The sequence below is a fragment of the Equus caballus genome, chromosome 1, assembly GCF_041296265.1.
Source record: "Equus caballus isolate H_3958 breed thoroughbred chromosome 1, TB-T2T, whole genome shotgun sequence".
Taxonomy (NCBI): Eukaryota; Metazoa; Chordata; class Mammalia; order Perissodactyla; family Equidae; genus Equus; species Equus caballus.
The window spans coordinates 92,619,291-92,632,524 of record NC_091684.1 but is presented as its reverse complement, the minus strand read 5'-3'; the positions used below and the strand labels follow the sequence as shown (position 1 = coordinate 92,632,524).

The window sequence follows — 13,234 nt, the reverse complement described above, 5'->3', positions numbered from 1 at the left end:
GCCAGACACACTGCATACACACTATGTGACTCCATTCACGTAAAACGTAAGCTAACCTATAGTGAAAAAAGCGGATCACCAGCTGTCTGGGGCCAGAGGAAGTGAACACACAAAGGGGTAAGAAGAATCGTGGAGGGTAACAGGAACGTTCTGCGTCTGGACTGTAGTAGGGGCTTCTCAGGTACATGCAAACCTCATCAAACTGCATACTTTAAAAGGATGCATTTCCTCATATTTAAAGCATTCATCAAAGCTAGTAAGGAAAAAGATTTTAAATAGCATTTACACTCTAATTCTTTAATGGGGTTTTATAATTAGCATTAACTCCTAACTAGTATTTACTTTTCCATCAGTCTTCAAGTCTCAAAAGCAGTCTAACACGAGGTCTCTATCATCAGGAAAACTGGATACTCTTCTGTATTCTTAGCTATCAACGACTAAATGAGGTTTCCCTAGCTCATAATTAGCACAATTAGTTAAAGCACAAAGAAATCCATTCTTTGCAAATTATCAGGCACACCATTTAGAGAAACATCACTGTGTAATTCAACTTTTGAGGACACTGTTCCTTTTTCTTCAAAGATTTTATTTTTCCTTCTTCTCCCAAAGCCCCCCAGGACATAGCTGTATATTTTTTTAGTTGTGGGTCCTTCTAGTTGTGGCATGTGGGACACCACCTCAGCATGGCCTGATGAGCGGTGTCATGTCCACACCCTGGATCCGAACCGGCAAAACCCTGAGCCGCTGAGGCGGAGCTTGTGGACTTAACCACTTGGCCACCGGGCTGGCCCCGATACTGGTCCTTTTTTAAATTTTATCTTTTTTTTTTGGTGAGGAAGACTGGCCCTGGGCTAACATCTGTGCCAATCTTCCTCCACTTTGTATGCGGGACACCACCACAGCATGGCCTGATGAGCCGTGTGCAGGTCTGCACCGGGGAACCAAACCCACGAATCCCTGGCAACCAAAGAAGAGCATGTGAACTTAACCACTACACCACTGGGCCAGCACCCTCCTTTTTTAAACTTAACATGTCGAATCCCTCCTAAGTCAACATCAAATGGCATAAAAACAGCAGAAAAGATGATTATATTCAGTAAGAGGGACTGAATGTTTCCCCCTCCCTCTCACAGTGTTCTTTCAGCAAAGGAAACAATTACCATAAGCAGATAGAAGAAAATCTCGGTGGATTACTCTGCTCTGTTGAATCTACCATAAAATGAACAAGAAAGGGAAATTCAGATTAAAGCAATTACCCCTTCCTAAAGTAATCACGGCACAGTAAGGAACTGCTAAAGAGGTGAGCAGACAATGTAATTTAGAACAGTATGATTATTCTGTACTTACACTTAAATAAAAAATATGAAAATTCTTAATAATCCTATTTATAAGGCCATAAAGGCCCTAAGACAGGGTTTCTCAAATGGAGTCTGGATAGTATTTTCGGGTGGCCTGCTTCTGTGTTTGTCAGTTTATAATTGTGGTTTTGGGATACATGGGCCAAAAGACAATACACTGTAGAAATGAAGGCTGGTACTTTAAAGAGATAAAAATGATGTAAAGATTGAGCCATCCTAAGATACACTGCAGCACAGGAATGTCAAATTCTAAAGAACTTAGCCCAAAGTGGTCACTGTCATATTTATTTGAAAGCTGATGTTTTGTATACAGATCCCATCTTTGTATCCACCAACAGTCTATGATTAGTAAGAAAAGTAGTAAAGACAAAATGAAGAATTTTTTTCTTTATAGAGTATTTTTTAAAGTTCCTCAGCATACTATTCAGGGGTTCAGATCAGTGATTAAAAAACTTCTGTGCAAAAAGGGAATGGTGACTACAAATTGTTTTCACCGTGATAATGAGCACAACTCCAATGATGGTTCCTAACACTTAAAATGGAAAAAAATCAAACTGATAGAGCTGTACACTGTAAGTATAAAGAGTATGTATTTAGTTTTACGTTTGTACATATGTAATTAACATTATACTAATAAAAATAAGTAAACTCTGGCAAACCTTGAGAATTTCTTTCATTTAAAAGGAGTACAAGATTGAGAAACACTATCCCTAAGGATTGAAATTTTCAAAATACATTATGGTACAACATATCAATGTCTTTCGTGTTAAGAAAAAAAAAACGAGGAGCTACAAAAAAGGTACAGAAAGTTTAAGGATAACCTGTAAGTATAAATGGAAAAACAGTATAAAACCTGAGAAACTGTACACAGCAAATTCAGTCTCAAAGAAAATGAAACCCATTTTCACAGAAGTATAGAAACATCTGTTAGTGTTTATAGTTATAAAAATTTTAAAAGCTTATATGGCCACAGTTCCAAAACTAAACATATACTCACTCATATTTCAGATATTAGAAAAACAATCTAATGGTTGCCCTTAGTCTTAAGTGAAATATTAAAAAAATCAAAAACTAAATTATTGCCAAAGTATGATTAATAAATTATTAAACTGCTAGAAGCTATATTAAGAGCAATAAAAAATAGAATACTTAATGTATACTTTAATCATTAGGAAACTCAGCTTCCCTTTGGGCAAATATTGTTCAAGTCATAATTCTTTCTTGATTTACTTTTAAAGGCATTTCAGAAACATAATTCTAAAACAAAAATAAAAGAGAAACTTGGACTGAAGGAAATTGGATGGGGAATCAAGAAACAGAGGTCTTATTCCTGGTTCTCCAAATTACTCTGTGTGGCTCCAGGCAAGTCATTTACAACTCTCAATGCTTCTACTCATTTGCTAGTGATGGAGTGGAAACCAAGAATGTCTCTAAAGAGACTTCCTCAGCAAGCAAGCACTATTGCATACAAATAATGTTGTTACCTGAGTCTATTAAAGATCAAAAAATGTCTTTGAGGGAGGAGACACTGGTCCCATCTCTAAGACATGTAAGAGGCAAGAGCAGCAAAAAGAACATACCTTCAGGTTTTGGGGTCGTGGGAATTTGTTGAGAAGTGCCGTCTGAATGAGCTCCCACCGGCTCCCCGCAGTTCGCTCACCATTCTTTAAGGAAAAGGAAAAACAAATGGGGAAACTACTCGAAGTTCTTTTGCATCACAGAATCATAAATCAAACGAGCGTGCACTAAACTACCTTTCAGAGACTAAAAGAACATCAGTTTTGTTCTCACCTCATCTTCCACAGGGTACAAATTTTGTTCTGAACAAGGCATCTTAACATGTTTGTTGTCCCACAAATCTTTAAAATGTGTTGGAAAAGGTTTAGGAACTTCTCCTGCTCGCAAAAGATCTACCTGAAATAGAGGTAAACAAGAAAACTGTAGGCGCATAAAAACTAGGTGTATCTTTTACAAAATAATCCAAAGAAGGCAGCCAAAGCAGATGATATAAAATACAGACCAGCTCCTAGGCAAGAAAGTCTTCTTGAAAACTCAGACCTCAGAAGTCTTCAGCTGCTCCCACTCCTCGTCTCTATTTAATCAGTCTCCAAGTCTCCATGTCCTGGGCATTCTATCTCCATCCCACCTGGGTCCCTGGTCCTCTTACTCTTTGCCTGAATTTCTGCCAACGGCCTTTTCTATCCCTCTCCGTAATATCAACTGATCCCAGACACATTCATACCCCATAGAATCCTTATCCCCACTTGGAAATAACATTATCTTTCTAAAGTATTCTCAGGCTTCTAATCCTATAATGGCTCCCCTCTGCCTATACTCTGATTTCAAATGATGTTCCCAGTTTTTAACATCCTCTCTAACCCAAACACAATCTGGTTAAATATCTATTCTGACCTTCAATACTTAGATCAATTTTTGTTGCCTCTAAGACGTCTTCAGAAACTTTTTAAAAGGCAGCTTATTCCATCTTATTTTATTAGATCATTATCATTCTAGAGCATACTTTTTTTCCTTCTCCCACTAGACTCTAAACTTTTTGAGAACAATAACCATATTAACTTTGTATTCTGAATATGTATGACAGAGCCTGGCATGTGTGTTTTTATACATATACGTGTATATGTATGAATATGCAAATATACACATGTATATATACACATATGCTACTTATAATAAGCATTAAATAAATATTTGAGGAAGGAGATATCTTAAAACATAAAAGTTTTCTATTTTGCTTATTCCAGACATTTCACATAAATGGAATCATATAATACATGGCCTTTTGTGTCTGGCCTCTTTCATTCAGCATAATGTTTTCAAGGTTCATCCATGTTGTAGCACTGATCAGTACTTCACTGCAGATAATCAAATAATCACATAAATAAATACAAAATTTCAACCGTAATATGCTATGAATGAGAGGTTCGTGGTGTTATGAGCATCTATTTCAGACAATTTTAACTTATCTGGTGAGCTTAGAGAAGAGTTCCTCGAGGAAGTGGTAATTGAGCCAAAGTCCAAAGGATAAAAAGAAGTTAGATAGGAAAAGAGGAAAGGAAAATTGTTCCTCAAAAGGGAACAGCTTATGAGAAGGAAGCCTGTCAAATAGGCAGCTTCATAAAAAGTCCGGAACTCAAGAGAAATAAATTTATAGGCCATCTTTAGTGACCATTAAAACCCTAACTGTGGATGAGACCACTCAGAGAGAGAGGGAGAAGAAAAGAAGACCTATGAAAAAGCCTTGAGAAACTCCAACATTTAATGGCCATATAGAGAAGAGCTACAGAAACCTAAGAAGCTGCTAAGAAGGTGGAAAGAAAACTAGGATTATACGGTATCATGGAAGCCAAAGGATGAGAATATTCCGAGGAGGAAAGAATGGTCGAGAGTCAAAAGTGGCTGAGTCATCAATTATGCCAAAAGTATTTTCACCTCCCAATGGAAGCCCCACAGGTGATTCTGTAATGTTCCATGTCATCTGAAGTGACAAAACAGGTACCAGTCCAGCTTCACACACAGGGGAATCATACATGAGAATATGTTTACTATGTGTCTGAAAGTGTGTGCATCTATGTTTGCATGTATGCGTATAAGTGTGTTTGTGTGTATGTTTGTGTGTGTTCATCTGTGTGTTTACAGATAATCAAGCACTGAGTGTTATGTCCATCCAATTTCAGATTGCCTTACATTTCTAATGCTAAATATCAGCTTTATTTTATTACTTCAAATTCTGTAACTATTAATATCTGCCATCTTACAAATGTAACTAAGGACTGTTTATTTAATAACTATTAATTACACATATATCATATTACCATAATCAGGAAAAAGAATCTAGAAGAAAATACACCAAACTGTTAAACTCTGGGAATAGGACTAAGAGAGACTTGGGTTTTCTGAGTTATATACTTTCACATATAGTTGCTTTTTTTTTTTTTTTTTTTTTACAATACCCTGCATTACTTTTATAATAAAATAAAGATTTTAAAAAGATTCTTAAAATGGGTCATTGAGTATCTAACAGTTATTACTGAGATTAAATAACAATGGTATAGGATGCTTTGGGTTTTCTTTGTGGGCAGTGGGAGAGAGGAAGGTAGAAAAGTAAAAATACCACTGATCTCCCCAATCAATTTTTCTCCAAATCTTCACCATTAACATCTTCTCAGTCATCTAACCTTTTCCTAATTTTACATGCATTCTCAATGCTTCCTTATCCCTTATCACCAATATTTAAGAATTCACCATGTCCTATCAATTTGACCTCAAAACAATGCAACCATCTATTTTCTCTTTTTTATTTCCACAATTATTACTCTAGCTCAGTAATTTTTCAGCCTTTTTTAAACAGCAGAACTCTTTCTTCCCCCTAAAAAATTTGACATGTAATCATTATATTGAAATCAAATAAAGACTATTTTCATAAATATAATTTTTACAATAACTTTTACTTATTCTAACACCAATAAATGACAATGAGACTGTCTTAAGAAATATAAAATTTGAAATTGGGAGTTAGAGATGACAGCTACAGCTTATATCAACCTACTATTTATGTTTATAACTCTTACACAGTATTAAGAAAACCCTACTCACAAACCTAAATACTTGCAAATGCTAACTCTTTTTAACTGTCATTTTAACGTTTAAGGAAACTCTTCAGTTAAACAGCAGTGACAAGAGAACTCTGACTCTATGGTCTGCACAAAAATGAGTTCTCTTGGTCAAATCTGCTGGTTAAAATATGGTATTAAGCATTTTCAAACTAAAGTGTGTTTGTTAGTTCTTTTATTACAGGTTGTTCATAGTTAAAAATATAATTTGGAAAAGAAACCTGAGTCAAATTTCAAAAGAACCCCTGACCCACTCCCACGCAGTGCCATTTGACAATTACCGTCTCCTTACTTTTCATCTCTTATCTGAGCTCTTACACTACCCTTCCCTGTTTCCAGTGATCCTCACTTCAATTTTCCTTACAGACAGCTGTTTGATTAATCTTGCTACAGCACAACTGTTGTCTGCACAGGCATTTTAGTAATTTGCAATACCTGTGGACTCCAGTCCAGTGCCTGGCACCTGAAGCCCTCTACGATATGGACCCAATCCACTTTTCAAGTCTTCTCTTCCACCACTCCCCATCCTAATTCTAAGCTCTAGCAAACCAACTTTCCATTTCTCAAACAAATAATTTTCAACTACACAGCCTTTTCTTACAAAGGTTATGTATCTGTCTGGAATTCTCTTGCCTTACTAACTCCACCTCAGAAATTTCCGCTCATTTTTAGAGCTCAGCTCAAACGTCACCACTCTGCTCAGTGTCACTGCCACCTCTAACCATGCTAAAGAATTCTGTACTTCAAAGTATTTAATCACATCTCGACTAAGTTGTACAATAAAAGGGAGTTTTTTTAAGTAGTCCCTCTGAAATCTAATACAGAGACTAACTAATAAATGAGATGACTATTTAAAATTACCCAATGAGTGGGAATCTTCTAAAATTGGATTATGATGATGGTTGCCTAACTCAGTAAATTAACTAAATATCACTGAATTGAGCACTTAAAATGGGTGAATTTTATATACCTCAATAAAGTTGTTTTTAAGAAAAAAGAATCCACAGAAAGTATAAAAGAGTTCATCAGGGGCTAGTAAGGAATGAGAAGTTACTGTTTAGTAGGTACAGAGTTTCTGCATGGGATGATGAAAAATTTCTGGATATGGACAGTGGTGACAGTTGAACAATGTTGTGAATGTTCTTAATGCCACTGAAACGTTTGAAACGTTGAAAACTAGTTAAAAAGAGTTAAAATGGTAATTTTATATTATGTATATTTTACCACAATAAAAAAAATAAGGTTGGTTTTGGACATGTAGAGTTTGAGATACCTGGGGAACAGTGATGGAGATGTCTGGAAGAATCTAAAGCTCAGAAAAGAGGGTAAAACTGGAGAATGGTTTGAGCATACTACACCATATGCAACTTTGAAATTTAGGGACTAACCCAGAACCCAACACGTAGTAGGGGCTCAATAAATATTGTCAACTGAATATTAAAAAAAAGAATCCAATGAATTTTCTTAAAAATACATAAGAATTGCATTTCCTCCTCAGCTGACAATAATTCATCTTATGGATCTGTTAAGTCCTGTATTAAGTAAGCTATCATTATACTTCTCCATTCTGTGGATTTCTCAGTACTTTATAAATGGAAAAAAAAGAAGCACTTTCTACGCCTTGGTCTATTTTTCACTTGAGTAAGTATCATAATAAATCAAGACTTAGAGTCTTCGCTCTTTATGCGTAAGAGATAATACCTACCCGAATAGTTACTGTGTGATTGGCAGATGGTCTCAAGGGAGGCAGGCGGCTCCCACACCTAGGCATTCTTCTCATCTCCTCAATAGGAGTTCCAAGCCATTTCTTATCTGGAGAAAGGTGAGGCGGAATGTATTTAGGGATCTTCCTTTCTGTTCTTTGATGTTTGATTTCACATTGTTCTTTTCTAAGGTTAAAACAAACGTACTCAGTCACAAACCACTTACTGTTTAAATTCACTTGGATACACAAGTACAAGACTTACCCAGAATGTCACTGTTTAAAATGTGCCACGCTTGCTCTCCCTTCTTGGTATTTACAAAACAAAAAACAAAAACACTTATAAAGCTTATAGGAGCTGTGGTTAAATTCGCACGCTCCGCTTCAGTGGCCCAGGGTTCACCAGTTCAGATCCTGGGCATGGACCTAGCACCACTCATTAGGCCATGGTGTGGTACCATCCCACATGGAAGAGGCAGAATGACCTACATCTAGGATATATAACTATGTACTGGGGCTTTGGGGAGGAAAAAAGAAAAAAGAGGAAGATTGGCAACAGACATTAGCTCAGGGCCAATCTTCCTCACCAAAATAAGCATTTAAAAAAAAAAAAAGCTTATGCTTATTTTCAATAGTCAGCGGAAGGAACTTCCAAATACACATAAACCACCTTCTTAAAAAAGGGACCATGAAAGAATATGGACACTGCCAAAGAGTCATGGTTCATAGTATCAGCTATTTCTCAGGATTCTAGACAGCGATTTTCAAAGAAGTGCACTTACTATGGCATGCTTGGTAGATAAGATCACAGAAATTATGGAGAATGGGCTTTAAGATTCCATATGGGTTAACTGCAAAAATGTAATTTTTTACATTTTTTTTGTAATCACAGGCTGGTATTTAAATCCCAGCGTTACCACCCACAAGTTATATAATTTCAGAGACTTCTCTAACCCAAATCTCAGTTTTCTCTTTTGTGAAGTGAGTACAATACTACCTGCCTGCCCGTCAGAGCTCTAGAGAAAATGCGGTAAACAATGGCCTAGGAAAACGGTTAAATAAACAATAGCTACTATCAATCTAATACTTTGGGGGGGGGCGGGATTAGCTCTGAGCTAACATCCACTGCCAATTCTCCTCTTTTTGCTGAGGAAGATTGGCCCTGAGCTAACATCCATGCCCATCTTTCCCCTACTTTATATGTGGGGCTCCTGCCACAGCATGGCTTGATAAGCGGTACAAAGGTCTGCACCCAGGATCTGAACTGGCAAACCCCAGACCACTGAAGCGGAGTATGCAATCTTAACCACTACGGTACTGGGCCAGCCCCTAATAATTTTATGTTCTGATAATTCCTATAAATTTCAGAAGGATGCTCATGAAACTAAAACTCTGATTAACTGTATTTATTTCTTGTATTCTGTTTCTGGCCTTTTTAGAACTTGAGTCTAGGGTTAAATTTAGCATAAATAGTTAACAAGAAAGACAACTACTTCTCTGCTTCAGCATAAATCATAACTTTCTAAACCCCCCCTTACAAAATTATAAAACATATTATTCTATTGGAGATACTCCTAATGGAAATAAAAAATACCTTTTGTCCTCTGCTTTGGGCAGTCTCATGAAATGATCTGTGATTTTAGAATCCTTTTTTCCATGTTGTTTGGAATTTCTGCATTCTACATTCAGGCTAGAAGTATTTCCAGGTAGTTTGGCATTTAAATCATTCATTCCAGTGCGACTCTCTCCTCCTTCAAACTGGAAATGCAGTCGAATTTCACCTCCCTTTGCAGAGGACCGTTTCCTTGGCTCAGTGTCCGTTTCTCTTGCTTGGGACCCTGAAGATTTATTTGCTGTGTGGGAGGAACTGCTATCTTCTTGTTCATCAAAACCTGGACTTGTCTCTTCATCTGCTTCTGAATCCTGACAACTATTTTTGGAATTATCTACATCCATTGGTGACTCGGGTTCACTTTCTTTCTCAAATGGAGGAGAATTTCCTAGGCTACTTGCTTGTCTACTCAATTTGTTGGCATTTTTCAGTTCCGTACCAACATCCTCAGAGCCGACGTCTGACAAGGGACTCTCTGGCACCACGTCTATCTCTTCCTGCTGACAACCTGTACAGTCTTCCACAGGATGGCCAGACTTGCTGCACTTCTGGTGACTTCTGGTTTCTCTGTCCTGTTCATCTTCTGCAGTCTGCTTTGCATTTGCAAGCTTTACAGGTGTCAAAAATTGTTGATTATCTCTACTTTCCTCACTATCTGTGTCACTGTGATCATCATTTTGGGGTGACTGGTCAACATTAGCATTACTGAACTGCTCTGGTACCAGAGTTACTGTTGCAGGTTCACTTTCCAAAAGCCGCTCTGTGTGCTTCCCTTCATTTTGCCACTTACACTTGGCTGCAGTCTGATGTTGGTTCAAATACTGTGTACTTTTTTCAACTGGTGATTTATCCAGACTTAGCTGAGAAACATTTTCTAATTTTTCCATGTTATGTTGATAAAAGTTATCTTTTTGTACAGAACTCATCATGGATTCTACTCTCGTATTGTTGTTCTCTTTACCATGCAAACTACAAGAGAAGAGAAAGAACTAATGATACAACAGAACTTACGACACAATAGAAAGAACTTATGATACAAAAAAATCACTTACCCAACCACGCTCCCACAATGTCACAGCAATAATTAAGCTACTTGTGATTACCTGAGCATACAGCACACTCTTGAATGTCTTCATGTCTTTGCACGTATGCCCATAATGCTCTTTCCGCAACTGTGTGGCTGGCAAACAATTGCCAAAGTGAAGTGTTAAACTTCACTCACTTCTTGTGTGGTCTTTCCTGCAAAGGTAAAGCTGATTGTTCTATAAGCTAACTGCCACTGTACCTTATTTTACACCTTTACTGTTGCATGTATCACACTATGTAATAATCATGTGTTTTTGCATCTGTCGCCATCACTACACTGTAAATATCTTAAAGACAGAGACTATTCCTCGTTCAACTCTGTATCTCAAGTATATAGGACAGTCCCTGGTACATGGAATACTTTAAAAACTTGTTATTTATAAATAGAGAGAATGAATAAATGTAAAATGTAAATAAAGAAAAATGGGAAAGCAAGAAGAAGAGAAAATAGCAAGAAGGAAGATAAAACATTCACATATCATAGTTCATTTTCCTATATAGGCATGTTTCTGTACCTTTCTGATTCAGCTGTCTTGATTCCTTTAGTGTCCATCCAACTGGTAATTGTCTTTTGTTTGAAAACTGTAAAAACAAAAACCAAAGAAACAAAAACATTAACATATATGCACACATGCCTTCAAAGAGAAAATACCTACAGCAGCATATATATATGTAAGGCACTGTGCCAGGTTCTGTGTGTGAAACAAAGATTAATCACTCCTTCCACACTCAAGCAATGGGAGATAATACAGGAACATAAAGATAAATACATTTGGCATAGAGTAGAAAGTGACCAGCCCCTAAAAGAGTTAGTATGGCCTAAAGGATAAGAGCATAGGCTCTGGAATCAGACCACCTGGATTCAAATCCTGACTCTCCCACTGGATTCTTATGTGACTTTCTGAGAGGTCATTTCTCTATGTCTCAGATTATTTATCTGTAAAAATGCAAATTAATAGTATCTCTCCCGGGATTACTGTGAAGTTTAAATGAAATAAAATAATTGCCCATGCAAAGTATTTAGGGTACATATCCAGTATATGCTCAGTAAGTGTCAGTTCTTAATTATATTTAGTATTAAAGGAGATCCTGATAAGGAATTAAGGTATTTCTGAGGAAAAGACAACTTTAGGGAACTGAGTTAAGTGGGATAATGTGATAAGCAGTGCTTGAATTGTGCCTTGAAGAACAAACATGTGGTCATATGAAGGGAAAATCAGAAGCAAAGGCACCAGTGGCAGGGGAAAATAAAGAACTTAAAAAGAAAGCAACAGAAAATATGGTTGAAAAGTCTGCTAGGACTATATCATAGAGGTCCTGAATGACCCACAAAAAGAGGTACAAAAAAGTGTCAAAAGTCACACTCAGAGCTGTAATTCCAGAATTCAAATCTAGGAGCCTCCCAGTCATGCAAGATACATAACCTAGAGGGCAAATCTGAAGGGGCAAGAAGGAAGAGCCTATAGGTGGAAACCAGTGAAGAAGCTATCACTCTAGGTCAGTGGTTCCCAAACCATTTCAAGCTTCAGGAGGATGGTAACAAATGGATCCCAGGCCCATGCCCAGACCTACTGAATCAGACTCTATATGTGTGATGATGGGGCATGAGAGGAGCTGGAAGGTGGTTTTTTTTTCAAAAAGTGATTTTGATGATCAACTGGGTTGGAGAATTATTGGCCAAGGACCAAAACTAGTCCTTGCACGAATAGAGAATAAAAGTTGAGAAGTGAGAGTCATCACAGACTTCATAATGGCAGAAATTAAAGGTGACACTAAACTAAAGGAGACTTGATAGATGGTGGCAACATTTAACAGAAACGTGGAATATAAGATAATTGGATTTAGGGAAAAAATATGATTAAGTCAATTCTGGACACACTAAATTTAGATGCCAAAGAAATAATGGACAGAAATGACCAGTGGACAGTAGCAAAAGTAGAATTGATGGCTTAGTAGAGGGAGATTCAACACAAATAAATGGAAGCCACAATTTACACAAGCATTAGAAATAACATGCTTTCAAAATTTAATGTACTGCATATGGATTAAACATATATAATATTTTACTACAAGAAAACATACAATCTTGAACATTCTCAACTACTGTCTATATCGCAATGTAAGAATCTAGGAACCGTAAGTCACAGACTCACTCTTACTTACCTATGTCCCCTCAAACACTATAACATGAGCAAAACAGAGACTGTCTCAAATATATGAAAATCAACAGTTTATCACTGTATTTGAGTGCCATATAATTTATACATTCCACAAATACTAACATTCCAACTGGTAAAAATCTTTGATTAGCATTTTAAAATAGTTTCTATCACAAAACGTTAACTATATGTGTATTTGATATTTCTTGTTAAATACCACTACTTTAGTGATTTTATTAAGGGAGTACTTCTACAGCAAATTAGGCTTCAGAGAAAAAATTAGTTTCAGTCAGAAAGGAGTAAGAGGATGAACCACTTGATTCTGAGGCTTTTTCTATAATTGCATCTTCTCTATTTAATTTCATTATGTCAAACACAGCAGTATAGAAAACCCTCAAATTACAAACAATGAGCATCTTTGGAGTCAAAGTAGAAGTTAAAACACCCTTTTCTATAAATGTAAGGATTCAATGATATGCAATGGCTAGGTTCCTATAATACACATGAAGCATAGTACTATGATGACAAGTCTGTGGGGCCAAAAAACTGCATATAACATCATGTCATAAAAACCTATGAAGAGTGTTCCAGTGCAGCTGACGGAAGGAGAGGGCTCTCTCCTGCAGCTCTGACACCGAAAACATGTTCTCACTCTAGCTTCACGCTTCCTACTATAACTCCTGAAG

At 36.9% G+C, this 13,234-nt stretch overlaps 1 protein-coding gene across 5 annotated transcripts in view; it reads right to left on the bottom strand.

Annotated features, from left to right (window-relative positions):
- Nucleotides 1–13,234, bottom strand: part of PARG (poly(ADP-ribose) glycohydrolase) — a 113,428-nt gene that overhangs the window by 96,140 nt on the left and 4,054 nt on the right. For 3 of the 5 annotated variants that reach the window (XR_011423945.1, XM_001500120.7, XM_005602716.4), the window contains exons 2-6: nt 10,905–10,971; nt 9,286–10,272; nt 7,695–7,878; nt 3,150–3,272; nt 2,939–3,022 (exon numbers count right to left, since the gene is read on the bottom strand). Coding sequence is in view for 4 of the 5 variants with exons in the window: in XM_001500120.7 (XP_001500170.2) it covers nt 2,939–3,022; nt 3,150–3,272; nt 7,695–7,878; nt 9,286–10,272; nt 10,905–10,971 (1,445 nt within the window). In the remaining variant the exon portion in view is untranslated. Of the gene's footprint in view, nt 1–2,938; nt 3,023–3,149; nt 3,273–7,694; nt 7,879–9,285; nt 10,273–10,406; nt 10,543–10,904; nt 10,972–13,234 lie in introns of all 5 variants that reach the window. The other 2 variants (XM_070229633.1, XM_014733773.3) reach the window with 1 other exon arrangement.